Source organism: Sander lucioperca, chromosome 3 (genome assembly GCF_008315115.2).
Source record: "Sander lucioperca isolate FBNREF2018 chromosome 3, SLUC_FBN_1.2, whole genome shotgun sequence".
In the NCBI taxonomy this organism is placed as follows: Eukaryota; Metazoa; Chordata; class Actinopteri; order Perciformes; family Percidae; genus Sander; species Sander lucioperca.
The window spans coordinates 21,956,371-21,978,088 of record NC_050175.1 but is presented as its reverse complement, the minus strand read 5'-3'; the positions used below and the strand labels follow the sequence as shown (position 1 = coordinate 21,978,088).

Sequence of the window (21,718 nt, the reverse complement as noted above, 5' to 3'; positions counted from 1 at the left end):
GGATGGGAAGGAGGAGGAGTATTTCTCTTTGGCTGACAAGTATAGTAATCAAATGTCTGTTCCCTTGTGGGATCCTGGGGCCCAAATCCAAACTATCCCAGAATCAAGTCTAATAAATGTGTAAAAAGCAAACAAAATAATTTATTTCTCAAATGTCCAGGAGCACTGAAGCTGTTACTTTAAAACACATTAGGATTGATTTGTTCCTTAACTCTCTATGTGCGAACAAAATCATATAAAGATGCACACACACACACACCCACCCTCCAACAAACCAACCTCCCACACACACTTTTTGCTACCATGTAAGAGCTGCAAAGATAGACATGCCATTGCCTACACAAAAGACCTCGTATCTGCTGTCAGCTGATGCTGCCATCTGGACAGGAAAAAGGAAGGATCGACCACAACTCTTCCTCTAATGTGATCTCCAGTAACAGGACGTAGTGCTCCACTGTCCTCGGCAAAAACACAGCAACAGGGGCTCAGCAAAATCACACACATATGTCCTCAACGTTCCTTACATGTTCTGCATTAGATTGAGAGAGACCATATGAAATTATCAAAAGATGCATTAAACACTTAATTTAATTACAATTTTCATTTTTATGGTTCCTCTGAGATGAGGATGAGGGCATCTGCCAAGCAGCTATTTTTAATACAGACATTAGTGTGTGATTTAAAAAAAACACTTCAAACACATTTCACACGATTCATGCTATTTTTTCTGTAAGAACACTCTGTTCCCCCCACACACACACACACACACACACACACACATAAATGAACACACAGAGCGCAGGAGGGAGACCGATAAAGAGAGCCAAATTAGCCTATTTGCAGAGTTGGAGATAACAGCTTTTTTCATATCACTCTCTATGTGCTGAATCTTTCACACTTGCTCTGACAGTGTCTGCCTCCAGCTCACTGCGAACTGCATGTCTTTAATAGTGTTTCATTTAATTTTTAATCCTTGTCCATCTCTTCTGATATAGCCTAGACACAATCACACTGTTCACAGACAGAACAACACATGAATAATTAATTCATATGATGTGTTTCTCTTTGTTTAGGTGTGAGAGCAGAAAATAAAATCTGATGGCATTCAGCTAAACATAACAACATTCTCCCGTCATTTCCATTTTATCTGAAATTTCCCATTTACAGTAGAGCTAGCACAGAATTCTAGCAGTGGCGGTTACATTTGCATTTATCAATACTGTGTACTGCAGGATTTCTCAAGTACTTTGGCTTAGTTGTGAAGCATGAGCGTGAAAATGTGGGAACCTTGCAGACTTTGGAGTGTGTATTTCCCCTTTTGAGAAATAACATTCTGACTATAGATAAAACCGAAAGCCTCTCAAAAGTCATAGAAAGAAAGCATATGGTTTTTCCCAATTATGTTTTCAGAAGGGTGAAACTTAGTGAAACTTTTTGGCTTATTGGCTCTCTGATAATCATCTTACAAACATTAGCACCATAAGTGAAGCTTATATTGTAAAGCCGCCTACACGTGATATGCAATTTGCTCTCTGCACACCGCTAGGTCGCAGAGCAAAGCACAGAGAGCAAAGCGCAGCGGAGGTATTCATCATTAAGGGTGGCAAGGAAGCTATTTCCCATTGCTAGGTAACAACATGCTGTTATATCATTGGTTGCGCTTTCGAAAGGTCAGCGGCAACTAGGTCAAAGTTGAAAAAATTTGAACTTTCAGCGCAGCGCAAAAGTGGCAAATCCGAGCGTTACGCGACGCCAGGGGTAGCACAGCGACTAGTTGGGCGCCACCGCCCTCCCCATAGGAAATCAATGGAACGGCCAGCGCAAAGCGGTTGTGCATGTGTAGGCGGCTTAACAGAGAATCACCAGCTGCCAAACATTTCAAAATCCTTAAATCACCTTAAATCTACTTAAAACAGCAATAAGTCTTTATCAATTAAACTAGGATTTCACTCGACATGAAACTATCCAAAGCTGTCTTCATTTGCAGAGTGGAAATATTGTATTCATGTTTGTCAGCATAGTAAATCTGTCTGGGTGACAAATGAATCTATTACTTGAAAAAAAATAAAAGTATCCTTAAAAGGAATAGTTAGACATTTTGAAAAATGTGCTTGTTGGTTTTCTTGCTGAGAGTTAGATGAGAAGATTGATACTGCTTCAATATTTGTCCGTCTAATATCTAAGGCTATAGCCAGCAGCATGTTAGCTTAGCTTAGCACAAAGACTGGAAACAGGGAAACAGTTAGCCTGGCTCTGTCTGAAGGTAACAAAATCCACCTACTGTACCAGCACCTCTTAAGCTAACAGAAGAGTGACATAAAAGACACAATTAGTGATCCAAATGCAATAAAAAAAAATTCTATACAAGACTGGACCCCGCGATCACTCCCTTTGATTGATAGATTGATATTTACTTTATTACTCAAACTCAACATTTTTATAAACCTCAAATGTCTGTAGTAAAGAAATGACAGATTGTCCCTTTAAATCACTGCAACGTTTCTAATGACAGGCACTAACGGAACAAAGCAGAGCTGTTTAGTAAAGCTTGACATTTCATTGTTGACCTTCGATGACAAAACAATCTCAACTCAAGGTCCACTTCCTCGATTAACACTTGTTCTGGAGTTCTTTCACAGCTCTTTAATCTCTTCAGTTATTAGAGCAAACACTTCACTGTTTGAATAAACCCGGAGAAGATTTGCAGCCATTGACTGCTAATGTAAAGTACACATATTTTAACATTGCAGGCTTTTATCATTGCAGACTCAAACTGTTAGTGTTTGCTAGCCACCTGAACACACACTTAGCCCAATTAGGTGTTTGTGTTACCAAGCAGTGGAACCATTAAGGGTTCATACATTCCTTGAATCATTAACAGTTCTCAGAATTGTGTTCAACTAAAAAAAAAAGTGTTGTGTGCATTTGTGACTCATTGCGAATGTGATGTATCAGTGACTTTCACAAGAAAACAACCCCTTTCACTAATCCTTCGCCAGAGCAGAAGTCTGGCAGAGCTGCTAAAACACTGTTCAAAGCCACAATCCATCATTTGTAAGCCCAGCTATGCTCCTGAATTGTGACTCTAATCCATAGCAATGTGATGCTGACAGTCAGGTCTGACAGGTTTGTTATCATCATAAGGGATTGCAGCTTTATATTACCTCATTTCCTCTTTATTTTGTGTGTGCAGGTCTGTGTTTGAGTACAGCATGAAGTCGACCTCTGCACTGGAGAAAAGGTAAGATGCAGGAAATGAAAGCAATAATAAACTCTAGTCAGGACTTTGGTCCCTCTGCAAGACTCCTTTAAGTCTGACATAATAAAGTGAAATCCCAGCAATAATACAAGACATACACATCTGCACACAACAAACCTTTGTTCTCTTGCTGCTGTTTTTTTGTAGCTGATAGCACAGAAATGCAACACAAAATACAAAATAATAAAAACCACAGATCTGTTTTTAAATCATGACAGCATTTCACAACTCATATAGTACAGCCTAGTTACTTGGAGCAGCACTAACGGTGAATATGGGGATACATTTTCAAATCACACTGGCACAATGAAAGTTCGTGGAGGATTTAAGCTGTACAGCCCTGAACCTTTGAAAATGCGAATTACTTTTATCAAGTAAAGGCCGTTCATGTTTTCACAACCAGCAGACATAATTAAAAACGAAATGTTGTAATTTACGTTGAACTTGTCTTAGTATATTTAGAGCAAAAATGAACAAAACACTGGAAGTACAGTGTTGTCTTTGGGTTATATTTTTTATTGGATTTCTTAAAGTGCCCATATTATGAAAAAATCACTTTTTCTGGGATTTGCGATGTTATTTTGTGTCTCTGGTGCTTCCACACGCATACAAACTTTGAAAAAAAACATCCATGCTGTTTTGAGTGAGATACGGGTTTCTGAATGTGTCCTGCCCTCAGTCTCCGGGTGAGCTGTTCAAAATCTGCACGGCTTTCTACGTCACTAGCCGAAACGAGAGGGCTAGGGGGCTAACCGTTAGCATGCTAGCTCGTTCTCAATGGTAAAACCCTGCTACAACACACACAAATTCACCCTAATTTACAAAATAAATTGTATAGAACTACTTACATGTCCCTGTTCTGCAGGTATTCCACACAAAGTTGGAAGTGCGCCCTCATTTAGAAGAAGTCTCCTAGCTAATTCTGCCTTGTACAGGCCGAAGTTGCACAAACACCTAGCTAGCTCATGTAATCCTTACCTAGCTACTGGGCATGTGGGACAGACAACAAAGATGTTATAGAAGTTGCGAGGTCTCACTCTGTAGCTAAAACAGAGACCTGACACAGGGTGAAAAGAGGAGCTGCAGAAATGTACAGTACAACAAAAATATGGTGTTTTTTGAAAATGAAACCATGTAAACCTATTCTGATACAATCTCAAATTACAATTATGAACCTGAAAATAAGTATAATATGGCCACTTTAAATCGGTTTCTTGCCCTGCAGTCAACAAAACAAGAGAGGTTTTTCTTCTTTAATACTTAATAAAGTGGAATCAATTGACAAATAGGAATGCATGAAATTACAATGAACACTACAGTAGGTTTTGGAGAAACAATTGTTTTGGCTTTTGCATGCTTTCATTCTTTTGCAACACTTTGATGTTGGGGGGTTGGGGATAAAACCCAGGTGCAGCTGCAGACAGACAGATAAAAATCTGTGATCCCCCGGTGGACATTTTATCTGTCTCCTTCAAGGATCAACAATAAAGCTCTGTCTCTCCGTCTGCTCTGTGTAGTTTTGTTGGGTAGAGGGAGGGTGTAAATGTCACCAGTCTCCGCTGAGCTGTTCTCAGCACCCAGCAGCACACCGGAGATTGGTGCAGCTCCCAGTGACAAAGCTGAGCCTTGCACTGTGCCGGTTAACTAAAAGGTAAAAGGCTGCCAGCATCAATCAGCTGCAGGGAACAGAGAGGAAGAGAGGGAGCATCCTCCTCCCCCGCTGTGGCTTCCTTTCACAAGAAGTGCAACTCCCTTCCTCCCTCCCTCCCTCCCTCTCAGGGCTGTCTGAAAGGGCAAGATGTGGGAAAGGTGTGTCTGAGAGACTGTTACTGAGTCATTTTAATTTGACCATTTCATGAATCGTATTTATCGTATTATTTTTGTCCTTTGTGCAGTGGCTCAACAAAACAGTGTTTCCTGTCAGCAACTGATACTGAAGAAAGTATAACCTTTAGCTTATAAAGTCTCACCTTTCTTTGCCTTTGCAGCTAGTCATGGTTTTCAAGACTTTCTCTTAACGTAATTCACAAAAAGCATTGAAGCACCTGCAATTTGGAGCCAAAGAAATTGGCCGTTAAAAATTTTTTTTTTACAGAGTATGATAATGACTGTCAGTCGGTCCGAAACATGAAGTTTTGTGCAGACATTTGTGGTCCCCATAGGATGGATCCTATTGACCTTCCTGTAGGGCCACCAACAAGTTGACATTTGTAGTTTTTGAAAGAAATATCTCAACTATTGGATGGTATTTAATGGGGCAGTGTTTGTAAGTGTGATTAACTGACTTTTAGGAAAAGTTAAAAAATGTGTCCTCTTAAGTGTTGCCCGTTGTACATGAATTATGGCCCAACACATCATATTTAGTCATCAAACAGTTTAAGTGAGGATTGTAAAAACAAAAACAGATTCCTGGTCATCCCGCCTCTCTGTCTGTTGAGCTGGACGTCTCTGTCATTCTGCCTGTCTGTTAGGGCTCTGGACAATGTTACAGCAGTGATGTTGCAGAGAGGTAACTCACCAGCTATCTGCAGAGAGACAGGCCCACTTCCTCGTTGCTGCTTCCTGTATTTTAATGTTACAGACGATCCAACTGTTTGCTGTATTGTTAGGAAAAAATTATTTCAATACGAACCAGTTATTAAATCTACTTTTCTACGTTTTAGGTGGCCCTGAGAGAGGGTTAGCTTGTGTGGCAGCTTTGCTCCTACTGTATGTGGCTTTTCTGTGGGCACACAGCCCCCCCCCCAAAAAATGTTGTTTTAACAGTACAGTTTCTCAAAGATACTCATTCATTTGAGCAAACCACTAAGAAGTTACTCTTTCTAAAACCTTGGATAAAAGTTAAGAAAAAGGCATATATTTGCAAAAATTAAATATATTTTTGAACATATAGAACAGACAAATACAATTGAACAAGAACAAAAACCCTCACCCACCCCGCCCACCCTGTGTAAAGTAGATGTATTTAACAGAAGATGGACCAGGACAAAGCCAGTAGCGAGGGAACTTTTAATTAATGTTTAAATGTGGCCAACTGAACAGAACCTCTTACGAAAACTTTGTTCGAAGTGTTTTGCATGGAAAACGATTTCCTCTGAAGCAAAAAAAAAAGAAATAGTACCATTAATAACAGCTTTAGGGCAACCCTGAATTTCTTCCATGAAATAATAATGGGAGCAATGGGAGTCTTCAAAGTTCTTCAGATTTTTTAACAAAGACCAAGGTCATGATTTTCCACTTGGCTGCTCTGCAATCATCAACCAGTAAAACAGCAACAGTAGCTTTTTAAAAATGGCCCAGTAATGTTCAAAACAGATCTCTCTCATTATGTCTCATGGTTACTTATTCACTTGTTAGACATTTAAACTTCCTGGATTTGATGGGAAAAGTTTGCATTTTGCAAAAAAACATTACATCAATCTGGTTAATCTTTTAACTCAAGCTAAATGTCTCTACATGTGTAGCCTGCCCGTTCTGTTTGACCCTCTGCTGTTTCCGGCTTACTGTACTTGTGGTATTTAAATGGGTCAGGCTGGAGTCAAGAGTCATCCTAAACAGATGGAGCATGTCAGAAACTGAAAAATGTCTCTACTTGTGCCTTTGGGGAAATGAACTCTCCCTTCCAAAAGAAGAGTTCACAGTAAACTGTAAAAACATTTCCATTTATCAGGCCAAGAGCGCTGGACGATCGATGTGTAACATCTCAGTTTTACGGTCTCTGGTCCAAAGAGAACGTAGCTTTCCAAGAACCAATACAATGATTTCTCCTGAGGTGAAAAACTGCCATGGGGTCACTGTCACAATAACCTAGATAAAATCTTTGTAACGATATTCTTGCAGCTTCTTTTTTTTTCATCTCAGATGTTACTCATTTATCAGAGTTGAGGAGGCATAAAGACATACATGTCAGATGGAAAAGTGTCAGTGACGTCTCTATGTGAGCTGTGGCCTGTGGATAAAATATTGCTTTGTGCTGCTCCTGTACCGTTTACTTACACACAGGCTATATTACTGCTGTGTAACCTTCCTCGTGGTACAAACAATGATGGGCACACAACCACAGTCTTCTTTAATTTGGCATGTCAGAACCTCAATCTACCGTTTTAGATTGTGACACTTCCTCATTTAAAAGGCCAGAGGATGAAGAACATCTCTCTTCCCTTTTGTCGCTTTAAACTTGCTTCAGCTATTTCCTGTAAAATGTTAGTTCACCCAAAACATTTTCTTACTTGGATTTTTTTTTCCCCAACAGAAAACAATCTCCTATTCACAATCTTTTAAGGGGAATTGGTAGAATATATATATAAAAATTGAGAATTATAATACTCTGTAGTGCCAATTAATGTTTATTATATATAGCCTGCCTCTCTTAGTTATGCTATTATAACTCTAGACTGCTGTCGGAAGCTCCTTCCAAGGACACAATGAGCTGCTCCCTCCTCTCTCTTTTCACTTGTCTCCTTTTGTGTGCATCTTAGTCCCAGAAATGCCTGTTACTAACCTAGCTCTGGGGAGTTTTCTCCCCGGAGTCCCTTTGCTTCTTCTTCACCCATAACATCGCCTTGGAATTGGGTGGCACCTACACCGGGGTCCTGGGTGCAGCTGACGCTATGGACTTACTACACCCTGCTACGCTCTGCGATTCCCCGCAGTGTCCAACCGCGTCCACTCAGGCTGCTGTGCCACACTACACCCCGTAACGCCCTGCTGTGCCCTACTATGACATGAACTACTACGACTACCATTGTGATCACTGTTTCACTATCTTTATTATGACTATTATTGCCACCATTCACCACTCCCCCAACTGGTGCCGTCAGACACCGCCTACCAAGAGTCTGGGTCTGTCCGAGGTTTCTTCCTAACAAAAAAGGGAGTTTTTCCTTGCCACTGTCGCAATAGCTACGGCTAATGCTTGCTCTTGAGGCAACCGCTGTAATAGTTGGGGCTTCGTAAACTACAGAGTGTGGTCTAGACCTACTCTATCTGTAAAGTGTCTCGAAATAACTTATGATTTGATACTATAAATAAAAATTGAATATAACATGTTTGAAAAGCAGAAAGAGTTCCTTCATACTTGCACAGCTGCCTTTGCAGTTTATTAAAACAGATACTTTTTACATTAGTAATTATTGTCAAACATGGGCTTCAGTTTGATCTGGACTGTCTCAAGAAATACCATACAAGACACAGTCTATGCTCTTCTCTATGTTTAATCAAACACCATGTCACTAAAGTAGTCAGATAATGAAGTATTTGAACCAAGCCTTTTATTGGTGCTGTGGTTTGGTGGCACAGAAAACAGAAAAAAACAGATAAACACGAGAAACTGATTAGCTTTACAGGTTTACTTGCAGTTCCTCACCCATATACCTTACCGCATAAGAGCAAACAAGCACAGAACATAGTCCAGTTTTATTTCTAAGGAATGTTGATACATTACACAAAAGATTGGAAGATTAACTAAAGGTTATACGCTCACAAAATCAGGGCAGGCACAAGATTTGTTGACATATCAATAACTTTGTCCAGTTTCTTTTGACAGCATAAAACACCATGTAAAATGTGCTGCATTTTTGTAGCTGCTGTTAATTCTCCGATCCCTATTACTAGATGCCATTGTCAGCTAAAGTCATATTAGTACACGCTGGCAAGTACCTGTAGCTACTGTAGGTTCAGTGTCATATGTAACGATCATAATATATCAAAATAGAAGTCATAATATTGTACACTACAAACCTTAGGGCAGATTATTTGGGCATATTCAAAGGACATTTTTCTACCCACAGTATTACACTCAAATTTTAGGTTTTACTATGAGATCAATGTTGCCACCATGTGGTACACAAAGGGATACCAAATAAAAACCCTTATAGATTATGTTCAGTGCACTTTATTTACAAAAACATTTCAGCTACGATTCTCATTTTTACCTGAGAAATACAAGTGTTCCCAAAGTGCACTTGGTGAGATTACAATAGAACACAAAGTGCATCAGTAAAAGTTAAAATGTTCACCCTTAAATAAGCTACATTAACAAGAAAGATCTGATATCTTTAATGCACTATTGAACAAATATCAAATATAACAAGGATATAACAAATAGCAACACTAACATTAAAATAAAAGCATTAATCAAACAATTCCCATAATTACTTTATTTCATATAATTCCCATAATTACTTTATTTCATATATTAAATCTACATTTTCTTGGAAACAAATTATCAGGAAAAAAAGGGCAGACAAACTATCATTAACTATATTTGATTAAAAAAAAATAGCCATTAAGAGTCTGCTTTGCATGTGGATCCACAGATTTTCTATCACAGAGTTTACATTTTTATCTGCAATTATTGTTTGGAGACAAAAGTCGTGGCTTGGCTGTGTGGACGATGTTTCCCCTGGGCTGTTTTATCCAACACGAGTTCCCAGTGATTCGGCTGCTTACTCTGATCTCAAGTACGGCATGTTGGGTCACATTGAGGGGGCACCCGCTACCAAAATGTTAATAATCATTATTAATAATACAGTTGGATGTCAACTTGATAAGCAAATGAAATGCACGTTTCTTGGATAGTGATTAAGCCTATAGTCCAAGTACATTTGGTTTTAAGTGATTGGGTTTTATGATTAGGATTCATTCCGGTTTTTCACGGCAAGGAAATTGGCCATAAAAGAACAATTGTATGAATTCAGAAAGAACAAAACAATGTGGGAAGGCTAGTGACATTAGGTACAGAAACTGAGGTGTGATATGTTTCCGAGATAATCAAAGTCATTATCTCACAAAGACCAATACTCACACTTGAGTTGGAAATAGCACGGCTCACAGTAGGGCTTCCTGTTTCGGATTCGAACCTGGACTCCAGTCTCAGTTCCTCCGAGATGTCGGTGGCAGCCCACACACTGAGAGGAGAAGGGAGAGGTGAGAAAACAATAAAAAGGACTATTTAAGAGAAATCCAGCTGATCTGGAACGTGTAAAATTTGCGATAATTTCACCAGGTTGTCTGCCAACCAAGCACAGAACAACTAAGCTTTGTTTCTGCATACAACCACATAGTGTAGATACATTCTATGAGTGCTATGTGCGTCTGTAACTTATACTGACCAGAGAGTTGTACAAGTGCATCGACTTTTACATCTACATGCTAATGAACGTAGGTCGACTAAATCTAGGGGTGAGATTTTCACAATAAGCATCTAAAAGCAGGCTGGCTTCTACTGGCTTCTTCTACTTAACCAAACACATGCAGAGCACTAGAGGCTGAGAGAGAAATAGGACACAGGACTACAACGCCACGCATGACCATCAGGCCAGATGCCTTCACGCAGACTAGAAAACAGGCGTGTTAGGAAAGACAGAAGCATAGAGAGGTGTCATAATTGCTCCTGCCAGCAGGTGCCTACAAAGCTGATGTGATTCTAACTAGATATGAGATACTCCTGCTGACCTTTCTAAAAGTGCAGTCTAATTACATTTTCCTACAGTAAGCACCAAAACAGGTTGTCATGTCACGTGTCTGATGCAGGTTATAAATCAGTCCCTCCAGGATTTCGCGATGTCGCCAATGCACGCAAATTCAACCAATCACCGTGACTTTGGTGCGACTCGCAATTTTGACCAATCACCGCAACTTTTCTGCAAATTTGACCAATAACGGAGTTTTGTGACTTCAACCAATCCCAGCAGTCCCACGTGCCAGACTTTAAGTCTGAGAGCCACTGACCAAGCGGGAGTGAGAGAGATCTTGTTTCCAATATGAAGACGAGACTCGAACATCTCACATTTACCAACATAACGTACAGCGAAAGACATTTCAGACCGTCCTGCCAAACTGTATACATTTTAACATCAATGTACGCTGTAACGTTTTTTTCACTCTAAAGTCAGCGGCTGCTGTTTCAATCCTGTCGGCTGTCTGTAGTGGGCCGGGGCGGGGCTGCTGCCCATACAGTTCCCCCCGCAACTGACGCGCACACACAAACACACATACGGTGGATGCAGGAAAAACCGGAGATGAGACGACCCGATGACCTAAATTGAGGACAGCTACTCTCGTTATTGTAAGTGCAATGATAAGTTAAACTCCAATAAGTACTTTATCAAACCGAATGTGTGTCCCAGTCCAGGTTAGGAAATTAACAATGTAAAGATCAACAAGCCACTGACACATATGTTCATATTTTATTCATTCAATAAATTATTATTTTGTCTTAAATCCACCAGCCATTTTCATATTATAACATTTGCAGCATCCTGAGCCTTTTTGGTAAGGTAACTAGGAAATCTCAGCCCAGAGTAGTTTTATTCTCCCCAAAACAAGTTTCCTACTATACAACTATACAAAAAAAAAAAAACTATACAAGCTACTATACAAAAAAAAAAAACTTTTTTTGCAACTTTCACTGTCTCCCGCAACTTCATTGCAACAAACATACAAAAGAGGTCGCAACCTTTATCGCAATTTTTTACAAAAGCTCCCACGAAATCAGGCATTTTGGGCTGCAACAATCTCAAAAAAAGGCTGCGAAATCCTGGAGGGACTGATATATATATTGGGCAGAATGCTCGTGGGTGTAAACCGTCTCTAGTCAAGTTTCTATTAAACTGTAGTGCAAATTAAAAAATAAAAATCAATACAATCAGCAAAATGAAAAGGTGAATTAATGGGCGTTTCCATTTACTACTGTTATATGAATATTAGCCTGTGTCAGCCCAATCCGTACCCAAAACCAGATTTGTTCTATGTATGTGCGTAGATGGTTGAGGTTGGGCACTGTTAAGCACTTTGGTTTACACCTGTCATGTTTTAATGTGCTCCATCTGACTTGACCATTTGTTTTATGTTCACATGTGATGTTTTTTCATCTGCTGCCATTTTTCATCTCTTCAGTTGAGAGGAAGCTTGAGCGACAAGTCCCATGCTCCTTGTACGCCATGATTTATTTGCCATTTCTATTGTGTCCCATTTTGTTTTTATCGATACACTAACTTTTCCACCTCAGCCAAGTGTAAAAAAGTTCCTCCTATATTTGGACTTATGTTTCTGGCGTTTCCACTCAGGTTTGTGAAAATGTGCATAAACACAGGTGGAAGGAGATGCTGTGGCTTTTGGTCTGACATTGTAGTGTTGTGTATTGTGCAGGGATGGGAACTACTGTGACCGCACCTTGACCCGGTCAGGACCTCTCACCTGGAAACAGGCGAGGTGAAAGCAGAGACCAAGGGCCTCTATGACCATGGCTGCCCCACTACCCAGGACACGCTCACACACACAGCAAGTCCTCCTGCCACAGACCATCCTGGGACCGCACATGTTAACAGTGTGAGGCCAAAAGAAATAAAAAGAAAAATACAGAAAATAATACACTACAACATGCACAAGAGAGACAGCCTCTATATTCAAATGAGTTGCTTACCTGCCATGATGAGAGAAATCGACGAATGCATGTCTCTGGGATAACAATGATCCAGTGCTGTAGCGGGAGGAGGAGTTCCTACTCGGAGTACAGTAACCTGCAGCAGCAGAGTGTGGGCGAGGGTAACTGAATGTCGTGGTTGAGAGTGGGGTCTGACGCAAAGTATCCAGGTCGTCCAGGGAGTCAAACCTGTAGAGCAGACGTCACAGTTCAGAAAACCGTAGTAAGGTAAACGACAGGGAGGAAATGTCAAGACCAAAAGATGTGAAACAAACCGCTGCCTAAAACAGTACAGTGGAGTCCCGCTCAGTTCAAATACACCCACCTCTTCATAGGTACCCCAACGTAGATTGGCTCCTTGTAAAAGCTGCTGCTGCGCTGACGTATCCAGCTGTTGTCAGTCAGAAGCTGAGTCCTTTTCTTCATCTCCTCCAAAATCTGCTGCCTGTCTTTCTCAGCCTTGCACACAGACTGTCCTTTTCCTTTCCTCTCATCACCTGGACAAATCAAATTACTTTTACTATTTTTGTAAATTACTTTGTTTATTAGGCCTATTTGTCAATCGACAATGTACTGTACATTTAATTGGCAGTTCAAAAGTATCATCCTCTTTATACAAAAGACACACACACACACACACTTTGGGGGTTCGGTGCATTGCTGCCAAGGAGGCGAACTGGCACCTCTTCAGTTGTCAGTCCATACTCGCCCCTACGGGGACTTCAACTGGCCCTCCGGTTCCCACGCCAAGTCCCCACGGACTGAGCTACTGTTGCAAAGTTACACTGGGAACACACCGCCCGCGTTAAGTGTCGCGTAGTGTAACTAAGTGCCTGATCGCGTGCCTGGCCTTTCACACTGGACGCATATTTCTACACGGCGATCACAAAGCGATCCTTCTCTCTCTCTCTCTCTGACAGAAAGAGACAGGATGACTGGGGAAAACGGTTAATTGTAGCCTATATGTGGTTGTGTGTGTGTGTGTGTGTGTGTGTGTGTGAGAGAGAGAGACACACAGTCTCTCTGTCCGTCCGCCGGTCTCTCTCTCCGTGTGTCTGATCGCTGTGAGAAGTCAAGACAGCCAAAATCACTGTAATCACCTGGCTGTTTTATTTTGAAATGTGTTTCTTTTAGTAAAATTTCCGGCTGCACTGTGGTCTTCCTGTATGTGATTACCTGCCTGGCTTGACACATACGCTCGCGTATCGCGTAAAAAATAAGGACGCAGAAACTATCGCTGCACGCTACACTCCCGGTGTGGCCTGACTGACTGACAGAGAGAGAGAGAGAGAGAGAGAGAGAGAGAGAGAGAGAGAGAGAGAGAGAGAGAGAGAGAGAGAGAGAGAGAGAGAGAGAGAGAGAGAGAGAGAGAGAGAGAGGGAGAGAGAGAGAGAGAGAGAGAGAGAGAGAGAGAGAGAGAGAGAGAGAGAGAGAGATATATATATATATATATATATATATATATATATATATATATATATATATATATATATATATATATATATATATATATATATATATATATATATATATCTCTCTAACTAACCTCTTGTCTGTTTGTAGGGGCCATCTAATGCTGGGGTAGACAAGGACTTTGCCCTGTGGGAGGAAAACAATGTTTTACAGTACATACAGTCCATTATTATACAAAAAATGTACTTCCCTGAAAATTGGGCCTTTATGGTCTGCACCATAATGGTTGCATGCTTCAAGGTGGGTTTTCCTTTCACAAGAGGTAAAATGTAGTTGTAATAATACCCAATCATCTTGTGTCATATTAATTATTTTAGAACAAAACAATACGGTGCTATGTTTGCAGACATACTACACTAGGACATTTATTCATAAAGCTAAATACTATGTACTCCCAAGTCATACTGAGCTAATCTTGTTCTGACCTGTGTGCAGGAGACAGCTGAGCAAAGCCAAAGGAATCCTCAGCCCTGAGGTACAGCATGAAAAGCATTAAGGCCCAGCGAAAGCAGAAGGAAGCAGAGCAAATTCAGTTGTAAAAAAAAAAACAAAAAAAAACAAAGATCATGACAAGTCAGGTAAAAAATGCTAAATAAAATGTCTTAAACCTTTCATTCACTAGTAAGCACTGTGATTGCTCACACATAACACTGTTACACTCAGCAAGGATGGAAAAGAGCTGACATTGAAACAAGGGGGAGAAAAAGTTAATTTACCAGACTTGTCCCGAAATCTTGTCATGCTGCTCTCCTGATGCATTACTTTGAGGGTTTGAACCTGCTACTTTCAGCTTATCTCTGTCAGGGATCTGCTCTTCTCTGGTTTTGTTTTTCAGTCCAGTCACATGGAGCTGGGTGCTGGCAGGGCTCTCGACACCATTGGTCATCTCGAATGTGTTCTGCTTTAAATGCATGAAAAAAGAGACAAGAAAAGAAATAACATTCTATAGAAACAATGTTTAGCACTGAAATGTAATGTGGGCCAGGGACCCACCTATGAATCCTAAAACTATCAAAAAGGAAAGCAGAAGCCAGAAAACATGCATCTAATTAGCAGTAAAGATAAATAAAATGAAGCCAAATGTTGAACTAAATGATCTCAATTTTGGCTGCAGTGATTCATGGGATTTGTTTTACACTTGAGTGAATTATTGTTAATTTAACTGATGTCTCATTACTTTTGCCCCTGGCTTCCTGCATAACTCCCCCTTTGCATCTTGTTGTGCTCTCTGCCACTCTGATTCAAGTCTCTCCTGATCCCGCTGGTATTGCTTCTGAAAAAAAACAAGCATTTGAACATTTTAATGTTGCTTCACACTTTAGATAAAGATTAATGAGATTAACGAGGAGTGTCCCGTGTTGGGGAAAAAAAAAAAAAAAAGAGTCTTCACCTGTAGGAGGCGCTCCTGCTCTTCCTGCCACTTCTCCTGACGCCTTCGATCCTCCTCACGGTCCCACGACCAGCTGGATGAGGAGGGGCTGAGGGATGGCACCTGGAGCTGGTGATGCACAAACAGACTGTGGGCTCAAACATGATCACAGTGCAGCACACAAACTCTCTCAACACACACACACACGCACGCGCATAACTTATGTTTGAACATGCATACAAACATCCTTTGATCAAGCAGGGTGGTAACTTACATCCGATATTGCAGATTCTGAACCTCCTGTGTGAGAAAATAACAGGTCAGCAGAGAGAACCCAATACAGTAGTCCTAAAGATAATCAAATTGTGTTCTAATGTCATAGGTCACACATACACCATACAAAGGCTGGGGAAACATTAGAAGACTTTTGAAATGCACTGGATCACACAATGGATTATATATATTCATCTATCATGTATTTTGTCTTTGCCTGATTTCGCACTAGATAACTTACAGACTACACACTTTACTTTGTTTATCCTGCTGACCCCTGACAAATGTTTAGCAGCATCTAGCTATGTAGTACTAAAACTTGCTGTATCCAGAAACAGTATCAACATGAACTGTGCAGTTTCATTGCCTCCACAGCTGGAGGTTAGCAGGACACTTTAAGTATAATTCAATTTTATTTATAGTATCAAATCATAAGTTATCTCAAGACACTTTACAGAAATAGGTCTAGAAATAGGTCTAGACCACACTATAATTTACAAAAGACTTATTTTCCAAAATGTCAAACAATGGCTATAAAAAAAGAAGAATGTTGTGAATACAATATACAAGTGAATTATACAGCCTCGCTAGATGCCTTAGTGGCTACAAAACAATGTTTGAAACAAACGACTTGGAGAAAATAAAAGCAATTGTTACTTTGCTCTTTGTTGAGCTTTACCTGCAGGGCTGGCTCAAATATTTGGTCATAACTATCAAATGTCACATGGTTCACACGTGGCGTAAGAGGTCTACAGATCTTAACTACTCTCATCTACCCACAGACTAGACGTGACCAAGGATCAGCAAGTCTATATGTAAATCAGCACACTAATCTGCTAGCGTCTCCCCAGCCTAAAGATACTGCAGACACATACTGCAGACACATACTGAGAAATAAACAGTTGAGCAAAGAGTTAAGCATGCCATAGCGAATTAAACAAGGGTATTCACACGCTGCAGACAACACAAATCAGCTTTGTTCATTTGTTGATGATGCTCCACACAACCACTAGCTTGTTGCTCAGTGCACGGTTAAGAAAAACACCACACGGTGCAAACATTTACCACACAAGTAAACCCAGGAGCTGAATCCTGCAGAGCCTGATGAGAGAAGCCATTGTAGTGGGACACACATCAGATTCATTAACAACCACAAAGGACAGCATTACAAATCAGTCATGGTGAAAAAGATTTACAAAGTTGCCAATTAAAAATGACAACCCATTAACACAAAGAACATCAGTAAAAGCATCTGATGCACAGCACATATGGTATATTGTAGACGTGATCAGTGCTGTCAGCTCTGTGGTTGCTAGGTAAAGTTGCGCCAAGACAAGCATCATTTTTTTTGCCCCAGTTTGCAAAAAACATGAATACTGTAGCTTTTTTGATAAAGACATACAGAACATTCACAGTATTTCACAGATATACTACATGTTTAATAGTTTGTAGTCAGGCTGCAGTCTGAAGTTATGGTGGTACTAAAGTAAAAGTTCTCATATAATCACTGCATTTTCTGATTCCTTTAATTAGCAGCTCCCTTCTTTTGAAAACCTTAAAATCTCTTTTAATGTATACCCAACAATTAACCAAGCCAAGCACCAGCCACCAAAGCTGCTACGCAATGAGTCAAACTGGAATTTTACCTTTCTGTTTGAAAAATTCTGCCCTCCTTTTCTGATTTTTCATACTAATATTACTATGATCTACACGAAGAGGAAGGACGGTTAAGGTGAGAAATTACAAAAGTACATACTGATTTATTAAGGATTTATTCTTAAAAAAGGAGATGTTTGTCATGCATTTTGGCCATTATAGACTTTTATTATTGTTATTACCTTTATTTCTGGCTGTCCTGTGGTTGTCAGGAAGCTCTCCATGCATGATTTTACCTTGTAAAACCTGGGAAAGAACACCTGATGAGCACCATGTATTAAGCCACACTATCAGAAGCTGCATCCATTTTTAGATTTGAATGGATAACTGACTAAAAAATTGCTCACATTGTCTGTCTGCCCATTGAGGTTCCTGACTGTGGTTTCTGTAGATGCACCACTGTTGGCATGGTGATCAGGGCAACCTATCAGGCCAGGCGCTGCGGCAGTCAGATTGAGGGTCACCCTGCTCTGGCCTGACTGGTTAGGATGACTCCCCTCACTGGTGCTCCAATCTAATTAAAATAACCAGCCATCGAAACTACTGTAAGGCCACGCTGTGTTTGTGACCAATGGTTAGAAGTTAGACGTCAAATTATCACAAATAATTAAGGTGGTGAAATACAAGACAAGTCTTCTTTTCGGCTCATTATCTACCCTTGTTGCCATAGCGCCGAATGTCCATGGTCAGGCTGCCGGTTTGAAGGGAGGATGTCATTTTGTCCTTCCACTGGTTGTAGTTCATGTGTGCCACAGCAACTCCATTAACAGTCACAATCTCATCGTCCACACACAGCTGGCAAAGCTCCGCTGGACTGCCTGAGGAGGGAGGGGCAGACGTCAGGGAAATGAAAAAAGATGACAGCAAAACATTTAAAAAATAAATAAATAAATAAATAAAGGTTCCAGCTTCAGAAATTATTTGTATAGCACAAACTGAGCTGTAGTATTGAGGACAAGGTTGCTTTTCCAAGTTGAAAAGTAGGCCAGTAAGCCACAACTACAGAGACACCTCCTCGCTCACTTCTAATTAAATATTCATGGGTCGTTCATTTTCTTGGTGGTTTTGTAGTTTTATGCATGTAAAATAAATGCACACAAAATAAACCATAACATCCGATTTCACTGTTCATGTATGCCGTTATTCTCATCTGTTCGGGTAGTCAAAATCTATTTCTCTTTTTTAGCTTTTTTACTCCTTTTCAGCCACATGAGAAACTGCTTTGTCTTAGCTGCCAACAAATTGTCTCAGGAACATCATTTTTGCATTCAATAGTGACAATTTATCTATGAACTGTCTGCGCAAATACTTGTCAGTGTCTTGAATTACTGCTCTTTTTGTAAGAGCAGGGTGTTAGAACAAATTCCCTCTTGGAGAAGCAAAAATTGATTGAGAGCACAATGTAGCACTGCCATGCCTGTCACTAAAAATGTCCTTCCACAATACAATGTTCAAAGCAAAGAGTCAACACTATGGCAGACTAACCATGAATGTAACCATACATTTCAGTGAAAAATATAGCAAAAGCCTTACCAGGTTGAATGAATTTGACTCTCACCCCTGTGGAGTCCCAATGAGTCTCGAAACCAAAGTCTGTTCTACTGTTGGGTTTAAGAGCAAGGCTCACTCTCATGTCACTGTGATCCACCTGAAAACACACACACACACACACACACACACACACACACACACACACACAGTGACACCCTCTGATCCAATGTCCTGTGCTTCCTGGTGGAAACTAGATGCTTCCTGGGCCTGCTACACAAATACAGTAAGGGATACACACCGAGGGACAGGGACGTGCACAGACATTTTGGACAGCAGGGGCTCAAGGGAAAAAAAAAAAAAAGACTAATAGTTAATGAATAATTGTTTACCACTATTTGAAATTTAAACAAAACATTAAATATATTAACAACTCTGACTACCTTACCAATTTGTCTTATTTCCCTTACGCAGTTGTTTAATAGATTTAATAAATACTCAACAAAATAACCAGTTCACACAGATACTTTTTAGTATTCATCAGGTTAATAAAACAGCAAAGGAAACTCTGCCACAATGTGCATGTTTTCTATGCTACTAGTTTCAAGTATATATTTAGAATAGGTGACTGACTGCACTAAGGAGAGGGACATAGTTTTGTTTATTTTGCAAATGGCAATAAATCATTTTAAATCTTTTAGTGTTATTGGAATAAATAAAAAACATCAAAAAAATCTCTTTGAAAAATCTCAAAACTCTTCACAACTCAAAAAGGCTGCAATTTTGTTAATTTTACAGGAAAAAACACTGCACCAATAATGAAAAACACCGGTATTATTAGATGAGGAGCCTACGATCCAAATGATAAAGTTACTGTTTAATGCAGGACACTTTTTTTCATGTTGTGGTCAATTTAGAGATTTTGGTCTATTTTGCTTCCATGTCTTCTTTTACTCTTATGGAAATAAAACGTACAAAATGCACATTTAGATGGTATTTGTTTTAGGCTGCATCTGTAGATTTCTTCTAAATGAAGATACATATTTAAACCTAACATTTAAGGGGGAAAGGCTCTTAACTCATTAACTGGGGAAGTTCTGTGCTGATATGTTTTAGTTATTGTATATCCTGTTCACCTGCAGTGCCTTGTCAAATGTATGCAAATTAGCACATTTTAATTAGTTAACGCCTAATTTGCATGTCAATGTGGTGATTGTAATGACGTTATTTGACACAGACTTTACTGTAGCTGTTCACCTGGAGTGTCTCCATTAAGTACAGTACAGTAGCCTGTAGGGCCATGATGCCTCAGCTAAACCTTAGCTAACTTATTACATAAGCTAGTAGCTCATGCATGTTAGCAAGATAGAAGCACATGCATCCAGAAAAAAGGGCACTTTCTCTCGAGGAAGAAAAAAGGGCAGGTGCTCAAGCCCCTTTTGATGTCTATGTGTGCACGTGCCTGCCGAGGGACCAGTTTATTATGTACACAATCTATAATCATCACGGCAGCCCTGCAACAATTGCCATCTTTGTGAAGTCTAATGTTCTCAGAGTATTTATTAGAAGGATAGTCTATATCCACAACGCTCCACTCCTCCCATTGCTCCGGTGTCGCCGGAAATTGCGCCGGATGTCAACTCTTTTCGGCCGGAGGTCCGTTACCTTCCACTTTCTTTGTGTTGCAATTTTAAACTCTGGTCGATTTATGAGGACTATAGTTAACTGCTCCTCAGATCTCTGCAGGGTAAATCCAAACAGCTAGCTAGACTATCTGTCCAATCTGAGTTTTCTGTTGCACGACTAAAACAACTTTTGAACGTACAAGTTCCACCAAAACAAGTTCCTTCCTGAGGCTATTTTGCAGCGGCACCGTGGCTCCGTGAGGTGCTTAGCACCTCCCAAGACGATTGTGATTGGTTTAAAGAAATGCCAATAAACCAGAGCACGTTTTTTCTCCCATCCCGCAATGTTGTGTGGACTAGCCAGACCCTCCTCCGCAGCACTGTGAAGGAAGGTCTGACAACGTGAGACTATTCGAAGGATAACCCCTTGCGATGAATCATCTAATTTTAGAGAGACAATTCTCATTCCCCAAGACAATTACAGAAAATACAAAAACACAAACTACATTCACACATCCACACAACACTCCCAAGCCTAACTACTCCAACACTGACTGGTTTGGTTTTGTTGTCAGAGATGCTGATTCAATACATAAATGTTTGTGCCCTTAGCTAATGGTGGTCCAGCTAAGGCGTTTCTTCAACCCTCACATATATACACAAATACGTAGAGCAGAATATTAAAAGACACATAATACATAGTGTCAAAAAGTGAAGATTATTAGCTTCAAAAATATAAGATAGTGGTGACAGAGTATATGCACTCTGTCACAACAGTGATGCAGTATATTTTAGGGCTAGTACTGTTCAACAGCCCTGCACACAGGTGTTTTCACTTACTCTGTTGATTAGAGGCTGAGTCACCTGTGTGGGTGAAGGAAGACAATGTGTTAACTTTAGCGTTATTCACCACATCATCTTAAGTTTGACTTGCTATTTCAAAATATTACTATTTTTGTCTGTTCTACTTATATCATAATTAGTAAGCCATTTCAATAAGAGCCAAACAATTACAACATAAATTCCAGATATTGTTTCTCCTCTGAATGCCTCTGTTCATGACAGCTCAGGCAGTGAAAACCCATGAGTCGTGTTTATTTATTTGCCTAAACTTCTTTACAATTGGTAATTTTTTAAGTCACAAAATATAT

General features: G+C 40.1%; 1 protein-coding gene across 11 annotated transcripts in view; it reads right to left on the bottom strand.

Annotated features, from left to right (window-relative positions):
- Positions 1–8,511: 8,511 nt before the first annotated feature.
- LOC116067754 (LIM domain only protein 7-like) overlaps positions 8,512–21,718 on the bottom strand; it is a 32,856-nt gene continuing 19,649 nt past the window's right edge. For 3 of the 11 annotated variants that reach the window (XM_035999481.1, XM_035999488.1, XM_035999483.1), the window contains 16 exons: positions 18,988–19,102; positions 18,111–18,272; positions 17,802–17,968; positions 17,637–17,700; positions 17,445–17,504; positions 15,800–15,825; positions 15,547–15,654; positions 15,334–15,429; positions 14,873–15,057; positions 14,582–14,626; positions 14,230–14,282; positions 13,009–13,180; positions 12,684–12,872; positions 12,458–12,572; positions 10,065–10,167; positions 8,512–9,755 (listed from right to left, as the gene is read on the bottom strand). In XM_035999481.1, coding sequence (XP_035855374.1) covers positions 9,736–9,755; positions 10,065–10,167; positions 12,458–12,572; positions 12,684–12,872; positions 13,009–13,180; positions 14,230–14,282; positions 14,582–14,626; positions 14,873–15,057; positions 15,334–15,429; positions 15,547–15,654; positions 15,800–15,825; positions 17,445–17,504; positions 17,637–17,700; positions 17,802–17,968; positions 18,111–18,272; positions 18,988–19,102 — 1,680 coding nt within the window. In that variant the 3' untranslated portion in view covers positions 8,512–9,735. The remainder of the gene's footprint in view (positions 9,756–10,064; positions 10,168–12,457; positions 12,573–12,683; positions 12,873–13,008; positions 13,181–14,229; positions 14,283–14,581; positions 14,627–14,872; positions 15,058–15,333; positions 15,430–15,546; positions 15,655–15,799; positions 15,826–17,444; positions 17,505–17,636; positions 17,701–17,801; positions 17,969–18,110; positions 18,273–18,987; positions 19,103–21,718) is intronic. The other 8 variants (XM_031324314.2, XM_035999484.1, XM_031324321.2 and 5 more) reach the window with 8 other exon arrangements.